At 33.3% G+C, this 14057-nt stretch overlaps 1 protein-coding gene across 6 annotated transcripts in view; it reads right to left on the bottom strand.

Moving 5' to 3' along the window:
• The window catches only part of LOC123696105 (huntingtin-interacting protein 1), a 28674-nt gene extending 16389 nt beyond the window's left edge, over positions 1 to 12285 (bottom strand). For all 6 annotated transcript variants that reach the window (XM_045642124.1, XM_045642122.1, XM_045642123.1 and 3 more), the window contains exon 1: positions 11988 to 12285. Coding sequence is in view for 5 of the 6 variants with exons in the window: in XM_045642122.1 (XP_045498078.1) it covers positions 11988 to 12071 (84 nt within the window). In the remaining variant the exon portion in view is untranslated. The remainder of the gene's footprint in view (positions 1 to 11987) is intronic.
• Between the last annotated feature and the right edge of the window lie 1772 nt (positions 12286 to 14057).

Below are 14057 nucleotides of genomic sequence, written 5' to 3'. Positions count from 1 at the left end.
CCGTTTTCGAGCTACAACCCATGAAATGTGAAAAATTCGAAAGCTTTTTATTTTACCTAACTACTCTAATAAATTCAATATCTCCTAAACGCCTCCATGGTGGAATCTGTTTTTTTTATCAATGATAGACCTAATTATGAGCAATCTATCTGTACCGGTCACAAGTTGCACTTTTGAGTTTTTTGGAAGAAAAAAAAAGGTCAAGTTCAGTAACTCAAACTACCCTAATATAATATTTTGACAATCGATTCCTCCTAAAGGCTTCCATGGAGGAATGTGTTTATTTTACCAATTACAGACCTAATTAAGAGCAATCTATCAATACCGGTCACAAGTTGCACATTTGAGTTTTTTTGGAAGAAAAAAATAAAAAGATCAAGTTCAGTAACTCAAACTACCCTAATATAATATTTTGACAATCGATTCCTCCTAAAGGCTTCTATGGAGGAATGTGTTTATTTTACCAATTATAGACCTAATTAAGAGCAATCTATCAGTACCGGTCACAAGTTGCACATTTGAGTTTTTTGGAAGAAAAAAAATAAAAAGATCAAGTATCGTAACTACCCTAATAAAATTCAATTCCCCGTAAAAGCCTCCGTGATGGAATCTGGTATTTTTATCAATCATAGACCTAATTATGAGCAATTCATCTGTACCGGTCAAAAGTTGCACTTTTGAGTTTTTTGGAAGAAAAAAATAAAAAGATCAAGTTCAGTAACTCAAACTACACTAATATAATATTTTGACAATCGATTCCTCCTAAAGGCTTCCATGGAGGAATGTGTTTATTTTATCAATGATAGACCTAATTAAGAGCAATGTATAAGTACCGGTCACAAGTTGCACATTTGAGTTTTTTGTAAGAAAAAAAATAAAAAGATCAAGTTCAGTAACTCAAACTACCCTAATATAATATTTTGACAATCGATTCCTCCTAAAGGCTTCCATGGAGGAATGTGTTTATTTTACTAATTATAGACCTAATTAAGAGCAATCTATCTGTACCGGTCACAAGTTGCACATTTGAGTTTTTTGGAAGAAAAAAAATAAAAAGTTCAAGTATCGTAACTACCCTAATAAAATTCAATTCCCCGTAAAAGCCTCCGTGATGGAATCTGGTATTTTTATCAATGATAGACCTAATTATGAGCAATTCATCTGTACCGGTCAAAAGTTGCACTTTTGAGTTTTTTGGAAGAAAAAAATAAAAAGATCAAGTTCAGTAACTCAAACTACCCTAATATAATATTTTGACAATCGATTCCTCCTAAAGGCTTCCATGGAGGAATGTGTTTATTTTACCAATTATAGACCTAATTAAGAGCAATCTATCAGTACTGGTCATAAGTTGCACATTTGAGTTTTTTTGGAAGAATGAAATATTTTTTGATCGTATGGGGAAATTGTTTGAGCCAAAATCATTTTTTACTGTGTGTAACTCAGAAACTTTAGGATATAGGAAAAAATGATTAAGGTTAAACTTGTGGATAATTTTATGGCCTTTCAACTTTTCCTTCAAAGTTTTTCTCTTACATGTACCGTTTTTTAGATTTAAGCGAAAAATGAAAAAAATGGACCTTTTCCCCCCTCCCCCTACTCCGGGGCTCCTCCTAGTGCCCCGGAGTTTTATTATGTTTATTACCTAGGTACTCTTGAGATGTTTTCGAAGAAACATCTTACGTTACTTACTCACGCACTCTAGAACTTTTTATTCAATGGACTAATAGCATTAAATTAATTAACGAACATAGAATATTTATTTACAATGATGTGGGTAGTATAAAATATTTAAAAAATCTCAACAATTCAAAATTCAAAGCAGAAATTCTAACAAGATCAACCAAGATAATTGAAGGAAATAACAAAATTGTTTCAGATTGTATTAATGTACGAATTCATGCAAGTGTTAACAATGAAACATGTGGCAGATGAACAATAGAGTGATTAAAATATACATGCTTTTCCAATAGAATAAGACATTCATTTCAAAGAAAATAAATGAGACGTAAGTTTAATCAATAAAATCAACAATGTTTAAAATAATATTGGATTACAGAACTCATCTGGGTCGCATCGCATCAACTTATGAAATTTAGTGGGACTTGCTGATTTCTATCATTAAAAAATGTTCACTACGATTATAAAAAAAATGCTGAATAAAACATCCCCAAATCAAAACATTCGGCATAAGAAACTATTTGCTTTCCAAAATGATCTTCCCACTTTCCATCTCCACTTTTGTGAAATTCTATAATAATTATTGATATCTTCACAATATATTGCATATAAGCTAATAAGATCTAATTACTCTACGTGTTATATCCCCTTGGGGATATCTACGGCATCTCTGCCTAATTGGTTTAGCGACCGAGGCCTTGTTTACCTGATACCTACGGTTAATGTCAGCGAAAAATCAATGCTGACGTTTTACCTGAAACAAATAATATATTTTTTGTACTCTTATTTTTTATATCCTACAAAGAAAACTAACAAAATAGCCTTATCTTAGAGAAGGTAGAGTAAAAAATTTGCATGTCTAAAAATAAACCTTATGACAGGAAAATAAAATGGTTTTATACACGATCTGTTAGTTTAGATGTTAATAATATTTTTGTGTGGAAATATCTTGGTATAAATAAAATAAATGAAATAGATGTTGCACAATTTTAATTTTATTAGATGTTGAAATAAGCAGTTGGTTAACTAAAGCAAACACAAACAATATCAACATAAATTATGAAACAATAGAGCCATTCAGGTGAATATGAAACTCGACTATAGCTGACCTAAACTTTTGTTGAAGTCTTTTATTAACAAAATATTCGTGTTTCCTTTTTATAAGGTTAAATTATTGCAACCTTCTTTCATGTTATTAAAAATAAACGTAAGTATTAGAAAAAAATTAATACGTTTACACCTGTTTACACCTCAGATAATCTGTTGTTTCAAAACATAAGGAACGTGTATCTAAGGATGTAACACTGATTATACAACCACTCCATTGTGATTGTGTAATATTGTAAGTCGGATAAAATTGTTCTTTGAAGTATTTATAGATGACCCCTAGATTACATAATATACAGTAGTTGCTAGGTGAATACACTTTAGAGCTCATCTTATAACTTTATCAGTTTCATCAAATCATTTTAACAGTAAAACTAATTCAATGACTGACTTATAATTTATAATAGTCCGACATGTGGAAGATTGCTCCTTCCATACCTATATCAAGCGCATCATGTATTTTAATAAATATTTAAAAACGCAAGCATATTCAATACCTAAGATTAGACACAATAGCACAATACTAAATAGTTACTACGTAAACAATTGTGACAATAATAATTGGTTTAATACAACGGAAGTTTGTAATATGATACCCGCTTTATTATAATTATTTGGAACATAATATGAAACCTTAACCGCTATCAATGGCCCATCATGGCCCAGTGAGCGCCACCTACCAAAGGGTACTTGACCACATTACGGTACACTGTGACAGGGCGCTTGCTTCCACGCACTGATTGTCGACAGCCTGTTATCGCAGCCCACGTCGGGTGTGAAGCAAGTGCTAATTATGCGTAACCGTAACGATAGCAGTGCGCTGATATAACGCATACTTGAGGAAATATTTACGTAATAAAACACGCGTTCTGGTTCGCTTAAGCTTTTGTAAATTCAAGCGACGTTGAGGGTGTCACAAAATTAACTCTAGCTATAAATAAAATAGAATTTTTTGTTAATTCATTGTGACGTACTTGTACTACTTACTTTGTTTATCCAACTTCTTAATAAATTTATTACACATAATAAACAAACCTCACTACAAGAAAATCATGGAAGTCGAGTCTCCTACGTGCCGATCTGATAACTAATTCAAACTTGAACCATTCATTTAGTTACATACCACTTTTCTAGACAATAGGAATGTTCACAATACAGCAATATCCACGCTAAAACTACAATAGTGATAGAATTAATACGGAAGAGGACGTTCACCGTCGGTGACTGTCCTCCGGCCGCTTCCGCAGCAGATGAACCCGTGTTGCGGATGCACTAGTCAGTACATTACATCACTATCATCTGATACTACTAGAACAAACAGGGAACAATGTACAAACTGCAAAACTGTTTATGCCATGTTGGACAAACGAGTTATCTGACGGCTGACCCACAATAGTTGTTGTACTTCAAAAGGATATATTGAGATGGGAAGAGGATAAGCGAAGAACTTGCGCACAAAGGGCAATTCATCGCATGAAAGAAGTCATTCACGGTCCTTACAATGTTGTTATAGTTTCGAAACCCTGACCTCTGTATTTGCAACTTTGGGCACATGAAAGTCATACTATTGAAGAATAAATTTTATATCCATAATAGTTAGTACAACTATTTATTGTGGAAAGGACCATGTTTCCTGTTTTGATGCGACAACGTGTTTATCTAACTCTGGGGTCATAAATTACCCGAATTTGCACATTTATATCGTTAACGATTTATATATTATATATAGGCTTATAATACTACATTCCTTTTTTATATGAATGTTGTAAAGTGGTAATACGAGAAAGCTGATGTCGTTTAGCTTAGAGAAACTAGTTTAAGAAATTCTAAGAGAAATTTAAGATAATATTCGCATTTCATTCACTATTTATTTAGGTACTTTAGATATAAATATTATTGTACCTATATTTCACGTAAAGTAAATTATATAATCGTGTATTTAATTCAATTTCTACATCCTGTGTTTCTAAAACATTTCTTTTAACGAAAACAAAAGTTATATTATAATATTTTATTTATATAATATTTTAGTATTTTATTAAAAATTTAAACCGTCTCAAATTTTTTCACTTTTCAATGTAGGTAACTAGTTATGTATGTGATTCTGAGGATCTTTAGTTCAACAAAATTTCTTATTCTTTGAGACATGAACAGTTTTTATTAACAATTATTATTACTTGAAAAATAACACAGAGTGCAAATCTTATTTTTTGTGTTTGAATTTTAATGACGAATCGCTCAAGCCAAGGTCAAAGAAACAAACAAACAAACTCTTTGGCTTTATAATCTATACTAATATTATAAAGAACTTTGTTTGTTTTTAGAAGTTTGTTTGTTTAAACGCGCTAATCTCAGGAACTACTGGTCCGATTTGAAAAATTCTTTCGGTGTTAGATAGCCCATTTATCGAGGAAGGCTATATATCATCACGTTCGCGTTAAGACCAACAGGAGCGGAGCAATGCAGGTGAAACCGCGAGGAACAGCTAGTAATATAGTATAGATTGACTGAAATCCTTCACATACGTCCCAATTATTTTCTGTAATATTATGACAGACGTGGTTACCATTGATTTCGTAGTTGTGCAAAAAATCTTTAAAACAAGTGTTTGCTTAACCAAACGTACGTACGTACGAATAATACTCAACTATAAAAGATAATCTGTAGTTGAGTATATATACGTAAATTCAGTCCAATTGCGAATAAAAATCACTTGAAATTATCGCGAGACATCCCCGATTCGTTCCGAATTAAATTCTACCGCTATGAGCGATAGTCGGTTACAATTTACATGCGTTTGTGATGCGCATTGCAACGCCGAATTTATGGCGATATTATACGAATTTTCCTTGTACTGTATAAAATGTATATGAGAACAAAACAGTTCTTTTGATTTAGTTTACGTTCCGCATGTCGCACCTTTGCTTCGTTTTGAATTTGAATCAGACTTACTTCAGGTCACATTTTCATTTAATTTCGCATCATTAATTGTAGATGTAGAGGAAGGAAAGAGGAATTTCTCCACAGTGGTGACCCCTGGCAGTCTTAATTCCCTTTTTTATAGGGTCATTGCGCCTGTTCGCGTCCACCTGCCTATTCGCGTCCATTTTGCGGACATCTTTTAGAAAATTCACGAAAATAAGTATACTTTAAGTAAAATTGTAATAAGAAAAATTTCCGATAATACCTCAATGTATAAGAGACATGCACACATATTCAAAATATGCCTGCAGACCGCCTATCCTATTTAAAAAAAATAGTTAATTTTGGCTATTAAATGAGAGAGCTAAAACGCGCGGGATTTTGAAAAAAAAATAGTGCGCAGCGTCGCGTTTGACGGTAAGTATCTTATTGTTAAATGTGAATTTTTGAATATGTAACTGTTTCTTTACTTTGCTAACAAAACATGGAATAGTATGGATTATAAATCAGCTTATTTCTTTTACAATTAATAGCTAAAATAAGGTGGACGCGAATTACTACACCGAATTTGTACAACTTCCATTTTGCGTCCACGGTGGGCGCAAACTATACTTATAGTGCATAACAATAGAACATATTGCGTCCACATTATTTTTCATTACGTAGCAATGAATTGTTTGTTAAAATATGTAATTTAAAATAGATTGTAAATTTTTGACTAAGACCACAAGTTGATAATTTAAATTTTCATTAAAATTAGCAAATTTTGATGCTATTTTTTCATTTTAAAAGGGGTATTCTTTGAATGAGACTTGATCATCAATTTGATATCCGTCCGTCAGTATGTCCGTCTGCCGGTCTTTCTTTCTGTCAAGACCCTTTTTCTCAGTAACGCGTGGAGGTAAAAAGCTGAAATTTATATTGAATACTCAAATCTACGGTCCCTTGAAGCAGTGAAAAAATCAAACTTATAAGCCAAAGAATTCAAAAGATACAGCCGTTTATGCTGCAAATTTTCGCAAATTTCGTCATTCGCAAGGGAATCAAAACCTACAGGGTACTTTTACGTGAATACAGACACTTGAAGTTTGGTACGAAGCAACGTCTTATAGCACAAATAAGGGAAACATTGAAAAAATAATCATTTACAGTTAAAACATACGAAAAAAAACAGGTTAATACGGAAGCCTCGATGTGCAAGTCCCACTCGCATTTGGCCGGTTTTTATTAAATAGCTATATTCGTAAATAAATAATTCATTAAAATCTAATTTTTATTTGCATTTATCTGATAAAATATCACCCAAAACACTCTTAATTCCTTTTCTAAGCTGGTGGACGCGAACTGGTCCACGGGTGGACGCAAACTGGAATTTTTGGACGCGAACTGGGTAAAACGCCTAATTCTGCTATTTGTCTAGATAAATAAAAACCACATGATATTTCCAACACAATCGAAAGTAAATCTTAAAATAGACTATGTAATGAACACGTTACATAAATTTTGCGTTGAAATTTGTTCTGGAACATTTTTATTTTCTCCTTCAAACTTTCCAACTGCACTAAGTGGACGCGAACAGGCGCAATTACCCTAAGTGCCGCGTAAATCATGTAAACTCATTTCTTTGCTATAGTTAACATTATTTATATCACAATATTCGAGTACATAAAAGTCTCGTGCACCTGGATACATAGGTATAAGAAATACAAAAATTTTGCAGGCATTTTACCTTCGACACAAAGTAATGAATGCTAAAAGCCTACAATATCAATTCTTTACGTCTAGCCTTGACAATACCACATTCGCACCTTCAGCTAGTCATTAAGAAATGACCATGTGCAATATAACTTTACTAAATATTATATACTAATACCTATATATCAGAAGTATACTGTATAACGCCCTGATACAATATGTGTTGACTATCGAGATATATCACATGACTCATACGTAATGCAGATGCAAGTAAACATTTACATATGGCATTCTTTTTGCTGGCATACACACATACATAATTGTATGAGTCGAAGCCTTATAGCGATTACGTAATCTAAATAATATTATAACGATTTACATAACATATTATTATAACAATAGAAAATTTGGATCACTTATCTTTGCAGTAGGTACCTAGGTATATATTTGCGAATCCCTACGAATTACATATTATGCACTGTAGAATAGATTTCCGAAATACAGTTTAGCTATTAGGTCTATTGACTACTGATTGAAAATTAGAAGAAAAGTACAACAAATTACGTACTTAGCTTATAGCTATCGCTTAGGCTGCCTGTCCACCTGCAAGAAACCTTCCGCGATAAATGTCCGACAGTCTGTCCGACAGCAACTTGCAAGTCTAATTCCGCGTTTCCACCTGCAAGTAGACTTGCAAGTTGCTGTCAGACAGACTGTCGGACATTTCTCGCGGAAGTTTTCTTGCAGGTGGAAACGCGGCCTTAGAGTGAAAACACGGGAAATTAATTGCAGCTGAGGCAGATAATAATTAATGTGATTAGCATTTTGAGCTATAGGTATCTGGTTCACGGTTCAAGTAACAAACATTTGCATATAAATTTCATAGCAAAACCCAATTATCATTAACCCAATTATCATAATAAACTATAAAGCCATATTCCTTTAGATGATAAAACAAGAATGACAGCATTAAATTTAATTTTAGTCGTTATGCTTGTTAAAGTAGTACACATTTTGTTATAAAGTTATAAACGTGTGGGCATATTGTTCCGCCGTTATTTTTCTTAGCAATTCATAGGAACTATACCATTTTAATCTTAATCATAAATGTAAAGTCATTTAATTGCTATTACATTACTTACATTATCCAGTCACGCTCCGATCCGGTTCATGCCATTCATGGTTTCTTGATTCTTCCCACGTTTTTCACTCTGGAGATATCTCTTAAAAGCCATGTGAATTGAAAACGATAATATCTAGCCATGTTTTCTCTTAATACGTCCATAATTGAGATAATACTGACAGAATCTTATAATACTCGTATCATAATGTTGGTAACCAAACTCCTCCGCAACGGCATGACCGATTATATTTTTTGTATTAATTATTCGGGCTAATGTTTACGATAATACGAAAAAAAAACGAAAAGATCGTGAACTATTTTAATACCCCTAATGAGAAAGTAGGTTGAAAAAAAGTTGTCAATGAAGAAGCGGAAGAACGTTTGCCGGGTCATACCTAGCTAGGTACCATACAAAAATATTGTAAATAGGCAATGACCTATTATTATACTAGTAGACGCGGCATACGCCAACATCATTGCACTAAAAACAGCGTAATTAATACATACCTACTTACTAACAGTTGTTCTCTCTTTCACTCTCACGCACGAGACATAATACATGTCTCACTCATGTACTTCGTAATAACAACTGCCGATTAAAATATAAAAAGAACGTCCAGCCACGACGCTGAATGGTGCGTGACTAAGTGAAACTCGGGCACTTACCTGAGTTTTTTCTTGCCAAAATAGAGAGCGGGTAACGTATCTAGCTCTTTTATATATCATAGGTAAATAGGTACTTATATCAAAACGCATCAAAATCACATCGAAGCCAAAAGCGAAGTAAAGATAAGCACGTTCTATTCCCTACAAAAGTTAGTTTTTCTAAACCACGCGCATGTTTTATTTAAAAACCACGTAGATATTCAAATATTATCGTACGTAAACAACTCCGATATGATCGTAACGGGAACGAGATACGTTGTAGCGGTGCGGTGTAGGCGGATGCCGGCAATCAAAGCTGTAGCTAGCATCCCATTCTCTCGAATGTGTTATTTCAACTTTTAAATATACAAAACATTTGTGTTAATAATAAGTACGGCTATAGTGGACTTATCGTACGTTTATGTGGAATATTATTGTAATAATTTTCGATGTGTCAATAGTTAACTTAAATATTATTATGTACAAAGAATAACTTAAGAATAAGAAATTTATATAACGTTATGATAATAACGAATAATTCTATAATATATAGCTATCAGGTGTAAAGATTTGTGATTACCCTTGAAAACAAACAATCATACACAAACTGAGCATTTACGGATACGGTTTTGTTCTTCCTATTTCAATTAACCTTTCAATTAAAAGTCGGACCTATTTTCACGAAAATTTCAGACTAGTACCAAAATATAAGGCACAAAGAAAATATTGACTTACCAATTAAAAATATACACTCAAAACTATACTGATTGAAAGTATCTAGAAGTATGGCGAGCCGCTGGCTGCTGATATGTTATCAGACTATCCTCATTATCTAGTGAACGATAAAGTGGAATATTGTTTATCGCGAATCGTTGACGCCGGAAAAAAGGCGATCGCTAATTCACAATTAGTCATATTTATGTGAAATGTTAGTCAATATTTTAGGTATTTTTGCTTATGTAATTGATGTCAAGGCCAAAGAAATACGTTAGAAGTGATAGATAAAAAGTTTCCCTTTTCAATGTAACTAATGTGGAGTAATGAACAAGTGGTCATAAACAGGAAAACCTTTGAATACTATTTTTATAGAACTGTATTTTTTTAGGAATTAATAAAACTATTAGTGCTTAAGGGCCCTTAGTAGGTGAACACGGCAAAATGGACTGTTTTCTATGAGCTATAATTGAAAATATAGAAGTTTTTTCGCACTGGAATTTCTAATATGTATTACAGAACGTATGTGTGATGGGATGACTGTTTCCAAAACACGATTGGAAAAATTTTGCTCGATAAAAAAAATTCCTGAAGTTATCTCTAAAATATCATATAAATGCTCATTACAACCGTATTTTGCGATAATAATTCGTATAAAATCACAAATATATAGGTATTTACCTTGTCGATTTCGTGACTGTTTTAGATTTTGAAAATACTAAATATTTTCATTCACTTTTTGATAAAAATGTGAATGGCGCTTACGATTTTTAGTTTCGAGCACGTTGATTCCATACTAAACGCGGACCCCCTCACCGCTTACCTCAGGCCCGAATAGCTGAATTTTCGCTGACCGCCTAACCCCCCTTAAAGATAGTGCCGATTTGTAAACACAAACAAGTGCTTTGTTTAAGATAAGAGCACATTTACAGCAAATATTTATATTTATTATTCTGCAAACTTTATTCCAGCTTTACTACAGATACCTATTCAATTGATGGAGAAACATAGCTGACCTGATCGATGGCATAAAACGGTTCCTGATGTTACCATGTATTCAGAATTTACTTGAAGTTTTAATATGCATTAACTTTTAAAAATGAAAAAAAAAAAAAGTTTTCTTTCATTTTTTCAATCAAAACACATTCATTCAATCTTTGTCAATTTCTTACAAAACTTGCAACAAAAGCAGGATAAGTATTTAAGAGTAAAATGGTTAACTTCAAAGCGTTTATCTCTAATAGAAATAAACATGCCTTATTGAGTAGGGTTTATTATATTATTTTTATGTAATAAACAAGGATTGAACGTTTGCCGCCAAAAAAAAATAAAAAAATGCCACTACTCATACTAATTCTGGAATTTATCAGCAATATTTAAGGGGTTTACAATATATTGTCTGTACTGTTACATATCAATACAGTAACATGGATTGACTATGAAAGGTGGATTAGCAGCTATTTTATTTTTATTAGCTACTAACTCTCCGCCCGCGGCTTCGCCCGCGTTTTCAAAGAAAAACCCGTTCCCGTAGGATTTCCGGGATAAAACCTATCCTATGTCCTTTCTCGGGTATCAAAATATCTATATACCAAATTTCATGCAAATTGGTTCAGTAGTTAAGGCGTGATTGAGTAACAGACAGACAGACAGAGTTACTTTCGCATTTATATTATTAATAGTATGGATTATAACCAACTGACACGCAATTGCTGACATGATTTTTGTATACCCTCACTTACATGTACTACAAATTTAAAAGATATTTACTTCAAATGAATTAATTATTAAACAATCAATCTATGAATATCTAGAATTCGTTTTGAGTTTGAAGCCTAAAAAAATTCAAATATTTAAAAACAAAACCTTAATTAACAACTTTTCTCTAAAGTTATGCATATAATTTCAAATGTAGTGACTTTATATTTGGAAATTGCATAAATTATCCAGATAAGATAGGATTTTATATAATTTAGTCACTTCTCAATGAACACTGTAACAATTTAAGTCTGAAGAAGTTTATGTCCAAAAGTTTAATATAAAGTAAGGTAAGATGATTAGGTACATATTTATAAATTAAAAAGTTGTAAATATAACGTACCTGAAACTTTTCGAAGTGTTCACGTTCAGCATCCAAGCTGTTTTTCTTCAATTGAAGTACTTTTGGTAACGATAATGACGCCATAGGATTTGCACATGTAAAGGACGACAACAAAATAAGAAGGATCGAGATTCGATCTCTCAGACGAAACTTTCTTTGCACAATTATATTCTGCAAACTTTATCCCGAAACCATACACTAAAATATGTTTTTTGTTTTCGAAAAAATTAATTTCCGCGAAATTTCTTTAAAAAATATAATCTAAATACACAACATTTCAAGAACACAGCCACTGAAAAACTGTGTAGAAGAATGTCAAAATTGTCAAATGTCAATTGCCATGTGTCACAGTGTCAATCGTCATTCAATGTCATTGTTGAAAAGACAGCTTGTGCCAAAGAGTTGTGCAAAGAGTGTATACCGTAGACAGAGTAACTAAGTATACAGTGTGTATACAGGCTCGTACCTTGAACGAATAAAGAACCCCATTCAAGGACTGATTAGGCAAATCCTTGCGACGATCGATTTATTATTAGTAGCGGCATGCAACTCTTATTGTTACCATTACTACGCACAAGTTAAAAATTAAGATTGAAGGGGCCACTGAGGTTGAGTTCCAATGTACAGTACACAGATAACTATATATTAGTCAGAGAGTACAGTAGTGGTTAAATTTTATTTTTTGTATTTTATAATCGCTAATTTTTGTTTTTGCTTTTATTAAGTTTTGCTACTCTTTCTTCGATCTTTAATTTTCTTTTTACTATAAATAATATGTTAAAACGCTCTTATGCTACATAAAAAACATCTTTGATCAGCATAAAAAGAATAATAATTAATAATCGTCGTCGACGTCGCCCGTTCCGCGCTCTCGCTTGCACTTCAAGCCTTAAGGCCATACGCATGTGTATGGAAATATGCATGCGTATGGTCGGTCTAGCTATGAACGGTTTTATGAATTTCCATACATATGACAAGCGCGACTGATGTACGCACTGATGGTCGGTGAAGCTCTGCAACGGGCCGCATGAGTAATGATTTTTCGTGCGTTCAGCCGATCGAATTATAGACATTTTCACGTCAAAAAACGTCACCATACTCCATGACGGTATTGCTATTATGCGACCTTGAAATTTTACTCTCGACGCGCCTAACGAAGTTTCACTTCAAACCGTGCGCTCTCAAACTTATGTTAACGTGTTTTTACATGTATAGGTCTGAAACCTACTTTTATAACTACTACTTAAAGTTATTAATTTTAACACCCATTGAGACTAATAATATTTGCGTGCGTGACAGTTCACAGTACCCTATGTTAATTGCCCCGAGAGTCCGAGACCCTCGCGCATCTATCCTATCTATTTCGTTCAGTACTGGAGACTGGAGTAAGCATTACATAAAAAATTGTATTAAAGTAATTATTGTATTACGGGCGAAACAATAGTCAGTACCCATGCACAGTTAATCGTTCAGCGCTAAAGTTACGTCATGCGTGCATGCGTGCCGCCACGCAATATGTACAATTTACGTGTAGTTATATTTAACTAATATTATAAAGCTGAAGAGTTTGTTTGTTTGAACGCGCTAATCTCGGAAACTGCTGGTCCGATTTGAAGAATTCTTTCGGTATTATATAGCCTATTTATCAAGGAAGACTGTTCAAGCTAAGACCAACAGGAGCGAATCATTGCAGGTAAAACCACTGAGCACAGCTAGTATTTAATAAACCTACGTTATATCAGCTGGTTCACCTTTAATATCTAGAAAAATCATCAACGGCCAGTATTAAAACTTTCAAGTTATACTCTAAATACCTATTGTCGCATCTGTGGTCGCATCGCATCGGTATTATTTTTTGATCAATCCTGCCCCCCTAGCCAAGTGGCTTTCTGTTAATCTGTTGGTCAATAGTCAATCTATATCTTTGACACAACCTGTGGACACAACCGACAGCGTCACTTTTATTTTCTGTGGCTCACGGAACTATATACATCTGTGGCATAACGCGCGCCGTTTTGTTGACTGTTGTTTTCAATTGTCATATGTCATTTCGGTAAGGTTGTTCGGCAC

This window comes from Colias croceus, chromosome 12 (genome assembly GCF_905220415.1).
Source record: "Colias croceus chromosome 12, ilColCroc2.1".
NCBI classification, from domain to species: domain Eukaryota; kingdom Metazoa; phylum Arthropoda; class Insecta; order Lepidoptera; family Pieridae; genus Colias; species Colias croceus.
The sequence above is the reverse complement of the archived record's forward strand: the minus strand, read 5'-3'. Positions and strand labels throughout refer to the sequence as shown.